The following is a 14679-nucleotide window of genomic DNA, read 5'->3' on the forward strand; positions in this document are numbered from 1 at the left end:
TACCATGTAAAACACCTTTCCAAATGAACGAGGTATGTGTGCGAATCGCTCTTGCCTACCTGAAGAGTATCAATGGTTATGGTGTGAAATCTTGATGGACTAAAATATACATATATTACTGATCTCCTGTTTAACACACACACACACACACATTATATAAATATACATACAACCACACTTATACGTCGATGGATGGATAGAATGATAAAGAAAATATAACACGTGATACAAAATATGGACAATTATTTGTTTAATATTACAAAACGTACTTCTCGTTGTGAATTATTTTTCATACAGAATTTATTCTTCTTACGTTACAAAACGGACATATATATATATATATATATATATATATATATATATATATATATATATATATATATATATATATATATATATATATATATATTTCAATATGGTACAACTATTAATACCACTGCCTAGGGTCTAAGAATGATTGTCTCAATATATTTAACACAAAATATCCATTTCATGGATATAAGTGAGCGTAAGCTACAAATCATAAATATAAAAATAGAAAATAAAAAGCTAACGATCTAGTTCCAAAAGAAAGGATTCGTCTGCATAATTTAATACCGTATCTACCCGTTTATCACCCTCCCAACAAAAAAACATAGACCGCAATTAATGCGTAGGCGTGCCAGTGTCTACGCTAGTCGATTGCGAATTACCCATGAACAGTGCAGGCCTTGATCTGGCAATATAAGGTACATCAAAACTTCACGGCAATAAACATTGTTGCTGCACTATATGTTTTCACTATGTACGTGTAAAAGCATCCCTCGTTTCTTGAACCATGTATCGATGATTTTCCATCATTGATTAAAGATCACATACGCAACCATTAAATAATCTATATGGAACCTACTACACTTTTTAAATAAAACACTTCCTTAAAAAATTCAACAAAATATGACCGTGTTGCTGCATTACTTTCTTAATATAAATTGTGACGCCAAAAAAAGAATGGTAACAACAATCAATACGTTTAAAGTCCAATTTAAAAGCTATATTTATCCTATATAATGTCCTCTCAGCTGCTAACAACAAAGACTCAGATCTACCGCTTCAAAATAAACCGGCATATCTGAGACTATGATGTTCATTCTATAAACTATTTGAAGCACCGACATATCTGGGTCTGCTCCGTAGTAGACCACGGGCTGTAGACGAAGACTATGAAATTTACGTACTATTTTTAAATCGACAGTAAACCGATGCGTTGCGCTTTAGTACGTTTGGACGGACAAATAATTCCAGTGTTAAAATACGTGTGTCATATACAATTATTCATAAGCCATCTGCTCGTATTGCTAGGAGGGCATATCATATCCAATATTTTCCATAACGGATTTCAAGGGTTATGCAAAACTTAAAATTCACCACTGAGGAAATACAAGATTTTCAATGATAACATTTTTAAAACAATGCAGTTTTCATTCATACTAATGGAGAGTAAAACGCAAAATAAAGATATTTGCTCGTTTTTATATTAGAATTCCTGGGCCTTGAGAGCGAAATGTAAATTTAAGTTTGTCAACGCACCAATGTGTCAGATTATACAACTCTCTCTCTCTCTCTCTCTCTCTTTCTCTCTCTCTCACGTACGCACACAAACACACACACGCAAATACTACAAGTGGCCAATTAATATTTCAACAAAATCATATAGCACTTTTTGCGCCAAACTCTAAAATAGTATATCTAGCAGATTACACGGTTAAATACTCTCGTGTCACAACCAGATAAGCATGTCATCCAGACAATCAATTAAAGTAAGTTACAAAATGAACAATTACGCAAACATGTGTTAATTACACATTCATGTCCTAAAAAGCATCAAACCTCGGATTCTATAGTATGATCATAACTGACAGTCTCATATTCGACTAGAGATTTTGACACTACAAAATGAAACTGGAAGAAAACGATTTTCTTTCTCTATCCAGGCTAAATTCTGATCAGTAGAGTTGTTTTCTTCAGGTATCAAAAACGATCCATGGAACACATTGGCAAGCGCTAATACTCTTATGTCTTATCGCAGTTTGTGCCTGAACTCTCCCGTCTTACTGCAGTTTGAGCCTAAACTTTTTAAGTCTTACCGCTGTTTGTGCCTAATTTCTCAAGTCTTACCGCAATTTGTATTTAAACTCTCAATTCTTACCGCATTTTGTACCTAAACTCTTAAACTCTTACCTCAGTTTGTGCGTAAACTCTTAAGTCTTACCGCCGTTTTTGTCTAAACTCTTAAGTCCATTTTCTGCTGATTACAATCAGTAAGTATGTAATCACCGTTAGTAAACCAAATCATCTGGAATGTTTGTTTTTTCTTTCTTTCTTTCTTTTGTGCTCATTATGATGAAGTCGTCTGCGATACAGGTCGGTTATCTCAAAGATGTGTCCAAAATAACAAAAGTCTCTCGAATTGACCATTTCTTCCTTTTAGCTGTCGTATCTTTTAACCATCTCCGATATTCCTCAGCAATAGCAAGATTTTAAAATAAACAGCTGTGGTACACATACTAAATGTCAGCTTGGCACCATTTTCATTTAGGACAAAGTGGACTTTTGATGAAAACCCAGTGACATAATGGTCATCCATTCAGGCGGTAACATTGACAGCAAAATTTTAAGATAGTCATCATAGAAGCCATACTGGGTGTACGAGTTACACCCTTTTCATTTGATGAAAGCTCATTGTTGATACAGACATCCATTTGGAGAGGAGAAGACATGACTTTCCATTCAGCTGAAGCAATAACACGATTTTCAAGATGGCTGCTGTGTTCGATCAGCACCATTTTCATTTAATATCTACTAGACATCATAAGCAGTCTTCTGGTGAAACCTCAAATTGAACATTAGACCGGCATTGTTTTCAATTAGGATGAACAAGACATCACAAGAAGTATTTCCGTGAAAATCTTGTGCTTATAAGGACATCCATTCAGAAGTAGTGATAACAAGATTTTCATGATGGCCAACATGGCGGCCATACTGGACGTCAGATCCACATTTATACATTTTAGGACAAACTAGATAAGTCTTTTGGTGAAAACCCCATTTTCATATTCACGAAGAGTAGGGATAGAAAATTTTGGAGACGTCCAAGCAGCATTTAGGACCAACAAGGCCATGGACGAATGTGTGTATCAATTTTAAAGTCAATCCTTCAAATAGTTTAGGTGAAGTAGCAATTACATGCTGCTTGTGTTAATGTTCGCATGGACTTTAGATCATAGACGACGGACAACTGGCTATTCCATGAGCTCTTCTGGTCTATGACCAATAAAGCTAATAAAAATATATGTGAAAGCTTACTTTACTGTAAGAAGCATACTATTTAGCTCAATGAATTATAGAAGTAGATTCACGAACGTGTGGAGTGCAGATTGGCTAAAGTCTTGTTCAACCAACTTCTCACGTTATTTCAATTGCTAACTTTTTTTAATCATGCCAGAGTCTAGTTGAACAAAGTTAGTGTTTCTCCTAGGAAAAGCAAAACCAATAATGTTCGTGAGACTAAGTATATTGGTGGACACACTTTCGACATTCTAAAGATCTTCAGTTTCTGAATATACAATGATCTGTCAAAAACGTACATGCTTCACCTAAATCTAAACCTATCAGTTATAAGACTTCATATCTACATACATTATTTTACGTATGTGAATACAGCATGATTGTAATATTCTGGAGATGTTTTCTATATCACACAATGACTTTGTTAGACTTATCCAGCATGTAAAGTTTTGCATGCATGCGCACCGGATTGGTCAGTGAAGAAACAATGCATTGCAAACTCTGAGAATGCAGGCATTAATAATTTCACAAATCATATATGATACCAAGACATAAGAAATAACAGGATTTTAACATTCTCTGCAATGATATGTAATTACCCAAGGCATACAAAGAAACATGCCTAGAAACAGGCTCAGTAACGTTTTTTTTCTAGCAACCCAGATACGGTATGATGAAACTTCTGAGACTATGAAGGGCAAAACAGAAGAAATAAGATTCCAACGTCGATGCCGACTCTTGTAAAAATAACATTTTCTGTACTTGGTACAGGTGAACTTGGTATCGACATGTATCACAACATCTGAAGCAAATGAAAAGGGACACAATTTGATTGCACATGCTGACGACTGTCATTCAAATGCGGCTACTGATATATAAAATATCACAGTCACGAGAAGTAATAATAAAACAGTCTCCACATCTTCTTGTGCTTTGAGCACCATGAAATCTACTGAACAATTATCGTGGCGACGTTGGAGTGTTCCTCCCCACCCCCAAAGGCATGACTTCGTTATGTAAACAATATAGAGTTTATGTGCTTTCAAGAGGGCGATTCAAACTTATTCAATCAATGCATTTCGAAACGGCATTCCTTTCCAAAGCTCGTTTTTTAATATTACTTGCGTGTTCTTTCGAGCACCAAACAATATAAAAATGTATTAGCACCAAATCCACTCAGATCATCCAGTCTGGCCCAGGAAACCACAGAGTTCTGGTTTATAAATGACACTCGCTGACGTGCGGCTTTTGATAACAAGACATGATTTAGCTAAATTTAAACCTAAGATGACTGTCTTGATCTTTCATATTTAAAGACAGATTATGTGGTCAGATAAAAACCGGTCTTACAGCATCACTTGAACACTGTAAGCACCATTCTCTCCACACTGTTTTGCCAAACCTAAAATTATGTATAGGCTGGTAGTGCAGAATCCAATATGCAACGAGAATCTCGTCGCTGGTTTCTTAACATCTTGACCGGGATACGAGTGTGCTGCAGAGTACAGTACGGGCAATGTACTGCGAAACATCCCACCTTCTTAAATGCGAAATCATCTGTCCGACGTTTTAGACCCCTGTTCAGAACATCCCTCCCCTTTTTCTTGATTCTGGATTATTGTTCAAAATTAGTATCTCCTATATCCATAGGTACAGCAATAAAATCATGCCCTACACTATCTGAAGTTTCGAAACTGTTGCTAGGGAATGCAGCTTTAGCATCTCCTAAGTCATTTTTTCTTAGCCACTTAAAATATAATAAACAAGAGCTCATTTTCGAAATACATGCTACACATGCTTGATTCTTTTCCACTTTTTTTCTTTGCATGGCGTCCGACAGCAAACCTTGTAAAGATAAATAGTTTCCAAGAAAATAATATCACATCTGATTTCGTTTTATACATCTCTGGCGGAAATATCACGTGACGGGCGGATAAATAAAGTTGTCGATGGATTGTAAGAAGGATCCCCAATACCAGATTTCAGGTGAACAAATATCCTTCCTGAAAGAAAAAGATTATAAACGTTAAGTAAAGATGAAAAGGGTTACAAATAAAGATCTTAATATAATGGATACTAATTAACGAGCAAGAAACCTTTTTTCTCCCACAGTGCTGAGTGACTTGAGTGTCTCAATATGTATACAAAAAATCAAGTCATGGGTTTAATCACTCAAGTGTCGTCTACTGATAATATTCACGACATTATTTATGTTCGAAGTTACAAGAAATTAGTTTAAATGTGAAAATGGGAATTGATGTTAACTAGGAACAATTTGTCAAAACAAAGGAAACTCGCTGTCATATTTTTAGTCGACCGAGGCACATATATCATTGGGGCCCACAACTGCATTGCTTAAAAAACAGTTATGACACGGCACTAAAGGTTGTCATTGAAATTAGCTTTTAAGAAATGTTGTATTTTAGTCCTTTTTCTTAACTAATAAGACAGTTATTTCGCCCGTCTTTTTCACCTTTAAGTATTCGTGTATTTGTATCTATATAACTGTTCGGGCGGCATTACCTGTCCATGACTTCTGTGACGATATAACAAAGCCTTTACACTCCGGGTCAAGGTCACAGACTTCTTCGGCTTCCTTCTGATCAAATACTGACACCGTGCACCCCGACCCTGACAGCGAGAAGCGACATCTATAGTCAAATTGACCTGGCAAGTCGCTCTTCTCCACTTTCTTGTACTCTGTGTAAATGAGTGAAAAGTTTTATCATTGTAATTTCTAACTGCTCATCGGTAAAATATAATAAGATACTTACATCCGATCAATTGCGATTTTCTTACGAAAATGTTATCAGTGTGACATTCTAAATGAAAAAATGGCAACACAATACTATTTAATCTATGACATTAATTAAAATTGCTTTAATAAATTTCGCAACCACCTGCTTAGTAATCACGCTGCATGCACATCTATCTATGACAGCATGAGAATTTTGTTATGCAGTCATATCTACAACTTAGTAGGTATTTAATAAATTTTAGATAGACTATTGGAATGGGTCTGTGTTAGCAACAGTGATCAACAGTAAATGAATTTATATTCAAAACAAGACATACAAATGCACCACAAGCAATGTAAATTGTCAGATCACTTTTAGAGAGGGAGTTAGTTGCAAAAAGATTTGTGCCTATATTGATTATGAAGGCCTTTTTAATTTGCTAAGTGTAGACATCTTGTTTTGCCTCTATTGAAATTGGGAAATCTTTAAATAATAATAATAATAATAATAATAATAATAATAATAATAATAATAATAATAATAATGATAATAATAATAATAATAATAATAATAATAATAATAATAATAATAATAATGTTATTATTATTACTATCGTCCACAACTCTAACCTGGGATAATGGGAAAAAACTCGTGTAGCCAAATACGGCACCTATTCAGGGGATATAAATCTGTTGACTCACCTGTTTGGTAGTCGCCTGGTTTGGTTCTATTTAAATACCAGCCCGACTTGTATAGATTCACAATTTTGTCCATGAGCAACAAGAGTTCTCTAGAATTCATCGTTAAATTTGAATAGCCATCGATAACTCGGTCAATCATTGGCTGCAGAAGCAACGGTGCACCATGTGGCAACAGAAACGTCGTGAAATGTCGGCCAGCATTGAATAAATTCTTTTTCTCGTTAAATTCAGAACATCTTCCATTCAGACACTTGAGTCTGAAATACAAGTTGTATATAGCTCAGAAATTCGAAATATAAGCGAAACATTACGAATATATAATAGTTAAGCTCTATTTTTTAAGTTTAACCCCCCCCCCAAAAAAAAATGAAATCTACTGAATAACGATTAAAAAGTTATTTCCAATTTAAAGTATTTTATCTACTGCAGATAATAATGTCTGCCAAGAAACTCGGGAGGTAACAGTATACATGCTTATAATATTTAGTAAATTTTCATTACAAATCTAAAGCAATATTTTATTTTCTCTCTCATTTCTTTCTTTCTTCTGAAATAAGGTCACGATACTCCAAGTCTGAGTAAAATTAAAATTTAAAATGGATTATTTGCCTCTCAAAATCAGAATTTATTTATTTCATAATAAATGATGACGCGATATCTCACTTTTGTGTGAAATTGGAGCTTGAAAAATGCAGTTCGCAGTCGGGATTCTGCACGCAGACCGGATCCTCGAATCCGACATCGTCAACATCGGACAATTTCAGACGTCCGTCAACAAGCACGAATTGCTGACGTCGAAAGTCGTTCATCGACATAGATCCGTACGGTGAAGTGCTCATATAATATGCAATCTTCGTGATGTCATGTGACACCTGCAAGAGAAAATTAACTGGAATCTGCCGTCTTCCTTTCCTCCATGAAAATCGATACTGCATTTTTTTATATACTTTGCTCTGGATTTTTTGTGGTGAAATTGTAATCTTTCAAAGAAAATCGATGTCAGATCAACAATTCAAAACTACAGAAAATGCGATGGAGAGAGAGAGAGAGAGAGAGAGAGAGAGAGAGAGAGAGAGAGAGAGAGAAACAGACAGACACAGAGAGAGACAGAGAGACAGAGACAAAGAGAGACAAAGTGAAACAGAGAGAGAGAGAGAGAGATAGATTGGTAGACGAATGGGTCAGGAATTTCCAACCTCTTACTTCTGGAAGGCGGAAACAATGTGTGGAATGTTGACATGTGTATTATTTCATTTACCAGTATAAATAACTGAAATTGGATTTCTAGATTATTTCACCGCAACTTAATAACATTTTACAAATATGAGGAGTAATTCAAATTCCTGCTGAACTGGGCTGTAGGACAAACGTGCCTTTAACTTGAAACCTAATGATTTTGAGTCATCGGAATTCAAATGAAGTTATTGATTGTGTAATTCCAGCAGAGGATTTCCTTCGCCTGGTGAGACAGACGCAAGACGGTTGATAAGTATCGTATTTTCTCCTCTATAACGCAGGTCCAGCTGCGAATATTGTCGACTCTGATTTGCCACATAATCAGCATATAATGTATTTGTTCAATGATTTAAGTCAAATGCGCAGACCTAGAACAGAAGACCCCTTATGCGATGACAAATCTGGGTCTACGCTGTTCAAAGTTTGGTAAGTTCAATACACGGGTATATATGGGCTTAATACATTCCTGTCGTGCTGAGTTCGATCTCGACGCGCTGCACCTGCCAGCCTAAGAAAAGATCTATAAACTGCCGTCTATACCATGTATGGTGGCTTATTAAGGGAACGTTGCACCTGCCAGACTAAGAAAAGATATATAAACTGCCGTCTATACCACGTATGGTGAGCTTATTAAGGAAGCGTTGCACCTGCCAGTCTAAGTGTGTGTGATGAGGATTTTTAAGGTAGCTTTAAATTTTCAGTCATATCGCTACGATGTCTGCAGTGTGGCAGTTTATAGTGATGTCTAGCATTGGGGCATCATGCCGCAGACGTGTAGCATGATGTCCCCACCCAGAAACATTATCCTGACACCTGTCCGACCAGTCCTAATACTAACCTCTTAATGATGAGCGCCTAGCGAGGCAGCTGTTAGTACCATTTTTGTATGTCTTTGGCATGACTCGGCCGGGGTTCGAACCCACGACTTCCTGCGGATGCTCTAACCACTAGGCCACCTGAGCGGTCTGCCAGCATAAGAAAAAATACATAAACTGTCGTCTATACCATGTATGGTGGCTTATTAAGCAAACGTTGCACCTGCCAGCCTAAGAAAAGATATATAAACTGCCTTCTATGCCAAGTATGGTGGCTTATTAAGAATGTTTGTTATAAAATTATCCATGCTATCAGCTACTGTACATGCATGGTAGATGGGCGAGAATGATATTTCGGGAAATTTATTTTAAAGTTGGGCATATAATATAACCCTGAATTTTTATATATAAAAAACTATTTAAAAAAAATACAGCTAATGCTGTACAGACGGAGAAGGGGAAATGTGATGCCAATGAATGTCTTCTTTCAAGGACTTGGAAGGACTTTGATTCAATACTTTAAAACAATGTCATAAAATTAGTGTCATATAAAATAAAAATAAGCAGAAGTAAATGTTATCAGCAAAGAAAACTCCATTTCACTTATTTTCTGTAGTATACCGTACGAGGGTGAAATGCAGACGACAAAAAAGCAGCCATCAGAAGAGTAGCTGGTCCACCGACATAACTGTACATATTCACGTCCTGTGGCACTGATATTTCAGTTATCGATTGCAGTCTCAATAGAGTGTCCTTCCTAAAATCTAATGCAACTACGTTTCTGGAAACAGGATGTGTAAAATCTGAGGTAGGTAGACTTCCATGAATGACAGTGTTAGTCATATGACCTTCACCTTTGACCGCTGGGCTCGAAAATCAACAGGGACTTTCTTCTGCTCATGTGAAGACTACCTCTAAGTTTGATGAAAATGGATCCAAGAAACTCGTTTTATCGAACCGGAAATAAAATAAAATGTCGACTTTAGAGACCTAGCCCATTGGCCTGTTTGCTTCAGAATCAACAGCTGACCGACCTAGTCTATCTACAAAGTTTAACGTAAATTAGACCAAAAGCTTTAGTCATCATGCACAAAGAAAAATCACGATCTCCAACTCTGGTGACTTGGACCATGGATCGATCAATGACAAAATCGACAGGCTCCTGCATCGAGGAGCCGTAGTGGCCTAGTGGCTAACTCGCGACTGATAGGGTGCGGGGTCCAGTCATACCGTTAGATCAGCCATAGTCGCTCACCATGGTGTATCCCTGGGCAAGACACTTTGGTCCAACTGTCTCTCAATAAATACATTTTTAAGAAAACATTGTGTTATGCGTCGTAAAATTCCAAATCAATCAATCAACTCGTAGGTAACCTACATTAGGTTTTGAAAACAAGGAAAAAAAAAACATAGCTTTTTAAAAGAAAAGAAACGAGATATCATAGAAAACAAATATTATGTCGCGGAAACCATAATGTCTACAACCGGACAGATGGACTGACTGACATCGTTGTCGTTATATATAAATAACTCCCTGGAGAAAAGAAAGGAAACATGGAAATATAATTTCATCATTTCTAAAACTCCATTTTGCTTTTCATTTGTACACATGTAATAATAATAATAATAATAATAAGAATAATAATAATAATGATAATAATAATAATAATAATATTATTATTATTATTATTATCATTATTATTATTATTATTATTATTATTATTATTAATAGGACTTTCCAAGTTTAAATACATACAGAAGATTAATAATAATAATAATATTAATATTAATAGGACTTTCTAAGTTTAAATACATACAGAAGATTAATAATAATAATAATAATAATAATAATAATAACAACAATAATATTAATATTAATAGGACTTTCTAAGTTTAAATACATACAGAAGATTAATAATAATAATAATAAAAATAATAATAATAATAATAGGACTTTCTAAGTTTAAATACAGACAGAAGATTAATAATAATAATAATAATAATAATAATAATAGGACTTTCTAAGTTTAGATACATACAGAAGATTGTTCGGTATGCAAGAAACGAATTACGTTTGTACCACATTTCTATTCTTTCATCAGTGGTCTCAATTACTTGCAAGGTCAGGTAATTCACAACATACATCAACGGTACGTGGCTTGGTGAGGAAGACACTGAGAACCTCGTTACAAGGGTGAATTACGGACAGATCATCTCTGTCCAACAATCCTCAATTTCTTCATTCAAGGATTACAAAAGACACAAAGTTTACACAAATTATAAATTTGAAAGTGTTTTAAAAGCATGTGTAAATCAGCATCGTTTAAATGGCGATGCTTTGCTATGTTTAAATACACACAGAAGATTGGTCATCATCTCACGGAACAAAATACCTTTATACCAGTTTTTTTTTTTTTTACACGCTGCAGCATTTTTTAAAAACGACAAAAACAAAGAACTGACCCTGAAAAATGTACGCTTATTCAAAAGGAGTAACTTAGCAAACGTCCTGATATGGTCACCTTTGCTTCAGCTAGCGGCTTATATAATGCCCTTGCTCCATGGTATCTTTTTTATATAATTTTTTTTTTTACTGTATAATACTCTCAAGGCACGAAATTTCCAAATGATAAGTTCCCATACGACACTGAAATAAATTCGGTAAAGATATCATATGAGAACAATTATGGTATAACATTAATTTTCTAAGGTTTGAAAAAAAGGATTAGCAAACCTTTTTCACTGAGTTAATTATCTTTTTGAACAATGGATTCAAAAGAAGCAAACCTTCAAAACAAATAAAAAATATTAACACAGTGATTTTTCATGCGCAATTGTTCTGTAACGAGTTTACAGCAATTCAACTAATTTGTTGCGTTCTTTATACGTCCATGTAGTTATCTTAAAAATTAATTTACATTTCTACCTTAATCACAGCAGACAATCTCTCCTGCTTTTCAATCTAAGCTTCTTTTCATTTGTGGGTTGGACATTCCCGTTAATTCTGGTCCCGAATCTCCACAACACGAAAACTCTATTGATCACCTCGGTGTGAGAAGCATTCGAAAACAAAAATTGATTAATGTACAACTCTTCTTTTGGAATTCCATATTAGTTGCGTAAGTGAAACCCGTCTAAATTACACGGCTTTTCAAACGCTCCATATTATGGACAGGAATAACTTTGGAGAAGGTGTGTTATGTACTTAGACGTGAAAACAGAAGACGTGAACGCAAACTGAATCCAGAATATGACCGATGCGAAATGATTTGGCTTTAAATTTATTTAAACACAAAACCTAGTGTTTTATATACTGTACAGCGGTGGGGGGGGGTTATTTTTTCCGTTTCTCTTACGGCACTAACTACTTCACTGTGCGTTATTATTATAGGCGAATTAAACTGTAATTCGTAAAATCGCCATAATAAAAGGTTGCACCATAGAAAACAATATCGCCGATGTGACAAATGAAGCGACACGTGTTAATGAGCAATCTTCTTATAGTTTGATCGTGTCATAATGTCTAACAAATCTGACGTAATAGTCATGTTTCGTTTGTTTGGGTGATTTTTGTTATTTATTGTTTGTTTTTGTTTTGGTTATAGTAGTCGTGTTTATCTGTCTACTCATCTATCAATATATATATATATATATATATATATATATATATATATATATATATATATATATATATATATATATATATATATATATATATATATATATATATATATACACATACATACATACATACATACATACACACATACACACGCGCGCGCGCATTAGTATGGATATTACCACCCATTCAAAGTTTATTATATTGTATTCCAGTGGCTTAGTGCTGTATATAAAGAAGTGAGGGAACGCATGTTGTTCACATGCGGTGGTTGAGTGGGGGTACAATAGCGAGCGCAATAAAAAATAAAGGGAACGCGCGCGCAAAAAAAGGTAAGGGAACGTCGTTCCCACAGCACTACAAATCTGCTTTATTAACAAATAAAAGGGATAATAATGACAAATTAAAAACTGATTAGTGATGATCATTGGATAGAACTATGAAGTAATTCCGCAGATATCAGCCAAATGCGATAATATTTTTGAGAACAACTGGATAAATTAATTTATTTCTTCCATCACAGATAATAACTATAAGATCTTCATACAGATATGAAGCTGCATATAATCAAGAGTCCCTTGAAGAGACTGGCGCTCTACTGGGCGAAAAGAGTTTTCAGGAATTCAAGATAAAACCACTTCTTTATAACTGTTGAGTGTTGAAACCATCTCTGAGATTCTTCAGGAATAATAAGATTGCATTGCTGTGGTACACAGACTAGACGTCTACAGTTTCATTTAGGACAAAGTGGACATCGTTAGAATTCTTCTGGTTAAAACCCCATCCATTCAGGGGTAGTAGTGACAGCAAGGCTTTTACGACCGTCGTCATTGCAGCCATATCCGATGTATGACTGGCAATATTTTAATTTAAGACAAACTAGGTATCATAAGAAATATAATGGTAAGAGCCAGTATTGATACATGCATCGATTTGAAGAGCAGCAGACACAACACTTTTGTCAACATATGACTATCCATTCAAGGGTAACAATATCAAGATTTTCAAGATGGCAACTGTAGACGCCATACTGGACGTCAGTTAACACAGGTTTGGTATTACTATCTAGCTTCATATCTGTATGAAGATCTTATAGTTATTATCTGTGATGGAAGAAACAAATTAACGATGGATCGGCACTACATTCATTTAAGACCAACTGGACATCATAAAGTCTTCTGGTGAAAACCCCATGTCAATATGACTCTCTGGTTCAAGTAGAGTTGTGATAAGATTTCCAAGATGACTGCCATGGCGGCCATACTGGAAGTCAGACTGGCACATTTTTATTTAGAACAACTACACATCATAAAAGATATTTCAGAGAAAACCCCGTGGTAATACGACTATCCATTCATGAGGAGTACCGATATGAAACTTACCAAGATGGTAACGGCAGCCATATTGGACGTTGGATCGCAACTATTTTCATTCAGAACCATCTAGACATAATAAAAAGTCTTTCAGTGGAAACTCCATGCTGATATGACCATCCTTTCAGGAGGAGTAACAATAACAAGAATTTCAAGATGGTCACTGTGACGGCCATGATGAATATCAGATCGTCACCATTTTCTTTTAGAGGGGGAAAAAACCTAAATAATTCCATGAATATGTTTTTAAAGTTTCAAGACAATCTTCCATGTAGTTTATTAGGAATAGTAATACCAAACTTGTGTTAACTGACGGATGGACGTGGGACGACAGACAACAAACCATTTCCATAAGATCTTCAGTTCTGGGGGCAGTAGAGCTGATACAAAATGGCAGTGCAAAAGCAATATCACATAAACAAAGTTCATCAAGAAAACCACAGGAACAAAATAGCATTCCTAAATCTTTTCTTTGGTTCTGTCGTAATTTGAGGCAATAAACTAGGATTAACTTCCTCAAATTCTCAAATAACTTACTTATTATATTACTACTTTCAACACATTCTGTGTGTATGTGTTTTGGAGTTTCAACGTAGCTTTAACAATTTTTTGTCATATCGCTATGATGTCTGCAGTGTGACAGTTTATAGCATGAAAGGAATACAAAAAGTGTTTGACCGAGCTAAAATTTTAACATTGTTTAAATTTACAAAAGTGTAGCAACTAAACAGAATTTGTACCTAAATATTGTACAACTGTATGTCCAATTATTTTAGTCCCAACATATATTGTCAGGACGCGGTCGGTTACCACGACATTGAAAGATACCTTCTCTCGAGAACAGATGGTTTATGATAAAACAGTGCTTAAAAA

At 35.2% G+C, this 14679-nt stretch overlaps 1 protein-coding gene across 2 annotated transcripts in view; it reads right to left on the reverse strand.

Moving 5' to 3' along the window:
- Positions 1 to 233: 233 nt before the first annotated feature.
- The window catches only part of LOC149805189 (extracellular tyrosine-protein kinase PKDCC-like), a 64605-nt gene continuing 50159 nt past the window's right edge, over positions 234 to 14679 (reverse strand). For both annotated transcript variants that reach the window (XM_089948285.1, XM_089948293.1), the window contains exons 4-7: positions 7427 to 7635; positions 6764 to 7020; positions 5848 to 6024; positions 234 to 5327 (exon numbers count right to left, since the gene is read on the reverse strand). In XM_089948285.1, the coding sequence (XP_089804411.1) occupies positions 5221 to 5327; positions 5848 to 6024; positions 6764 to 7020; positions 7427 to 7635 (750 nt within the window). In that variant the 3' untranslated portion in view covers positions 234 to 5220. The remainder of the gene's footprint in view (positions 5328 to 5847; positions 6025 to 6763; positions 7021 to 7426; positions 7636 to 14679) is intronic.

The sequence above is a fragment of the Sinohyriopsis cumingii genome, chromosome 2 (genome assembly GCF_028554795.1).
Source record: "Sinohyriopsis cumingii isolate HCF-2022 chromosome 2, ASM2855479v2, whole genome shotgun sequence".
Taxonomy (NCBI): Eukaryota; Metazoa; Mollusca; class Bivalvia; order Unionida; family Unionidae; genus Sinohyriopsis; species Sinohyriopsis cumingii.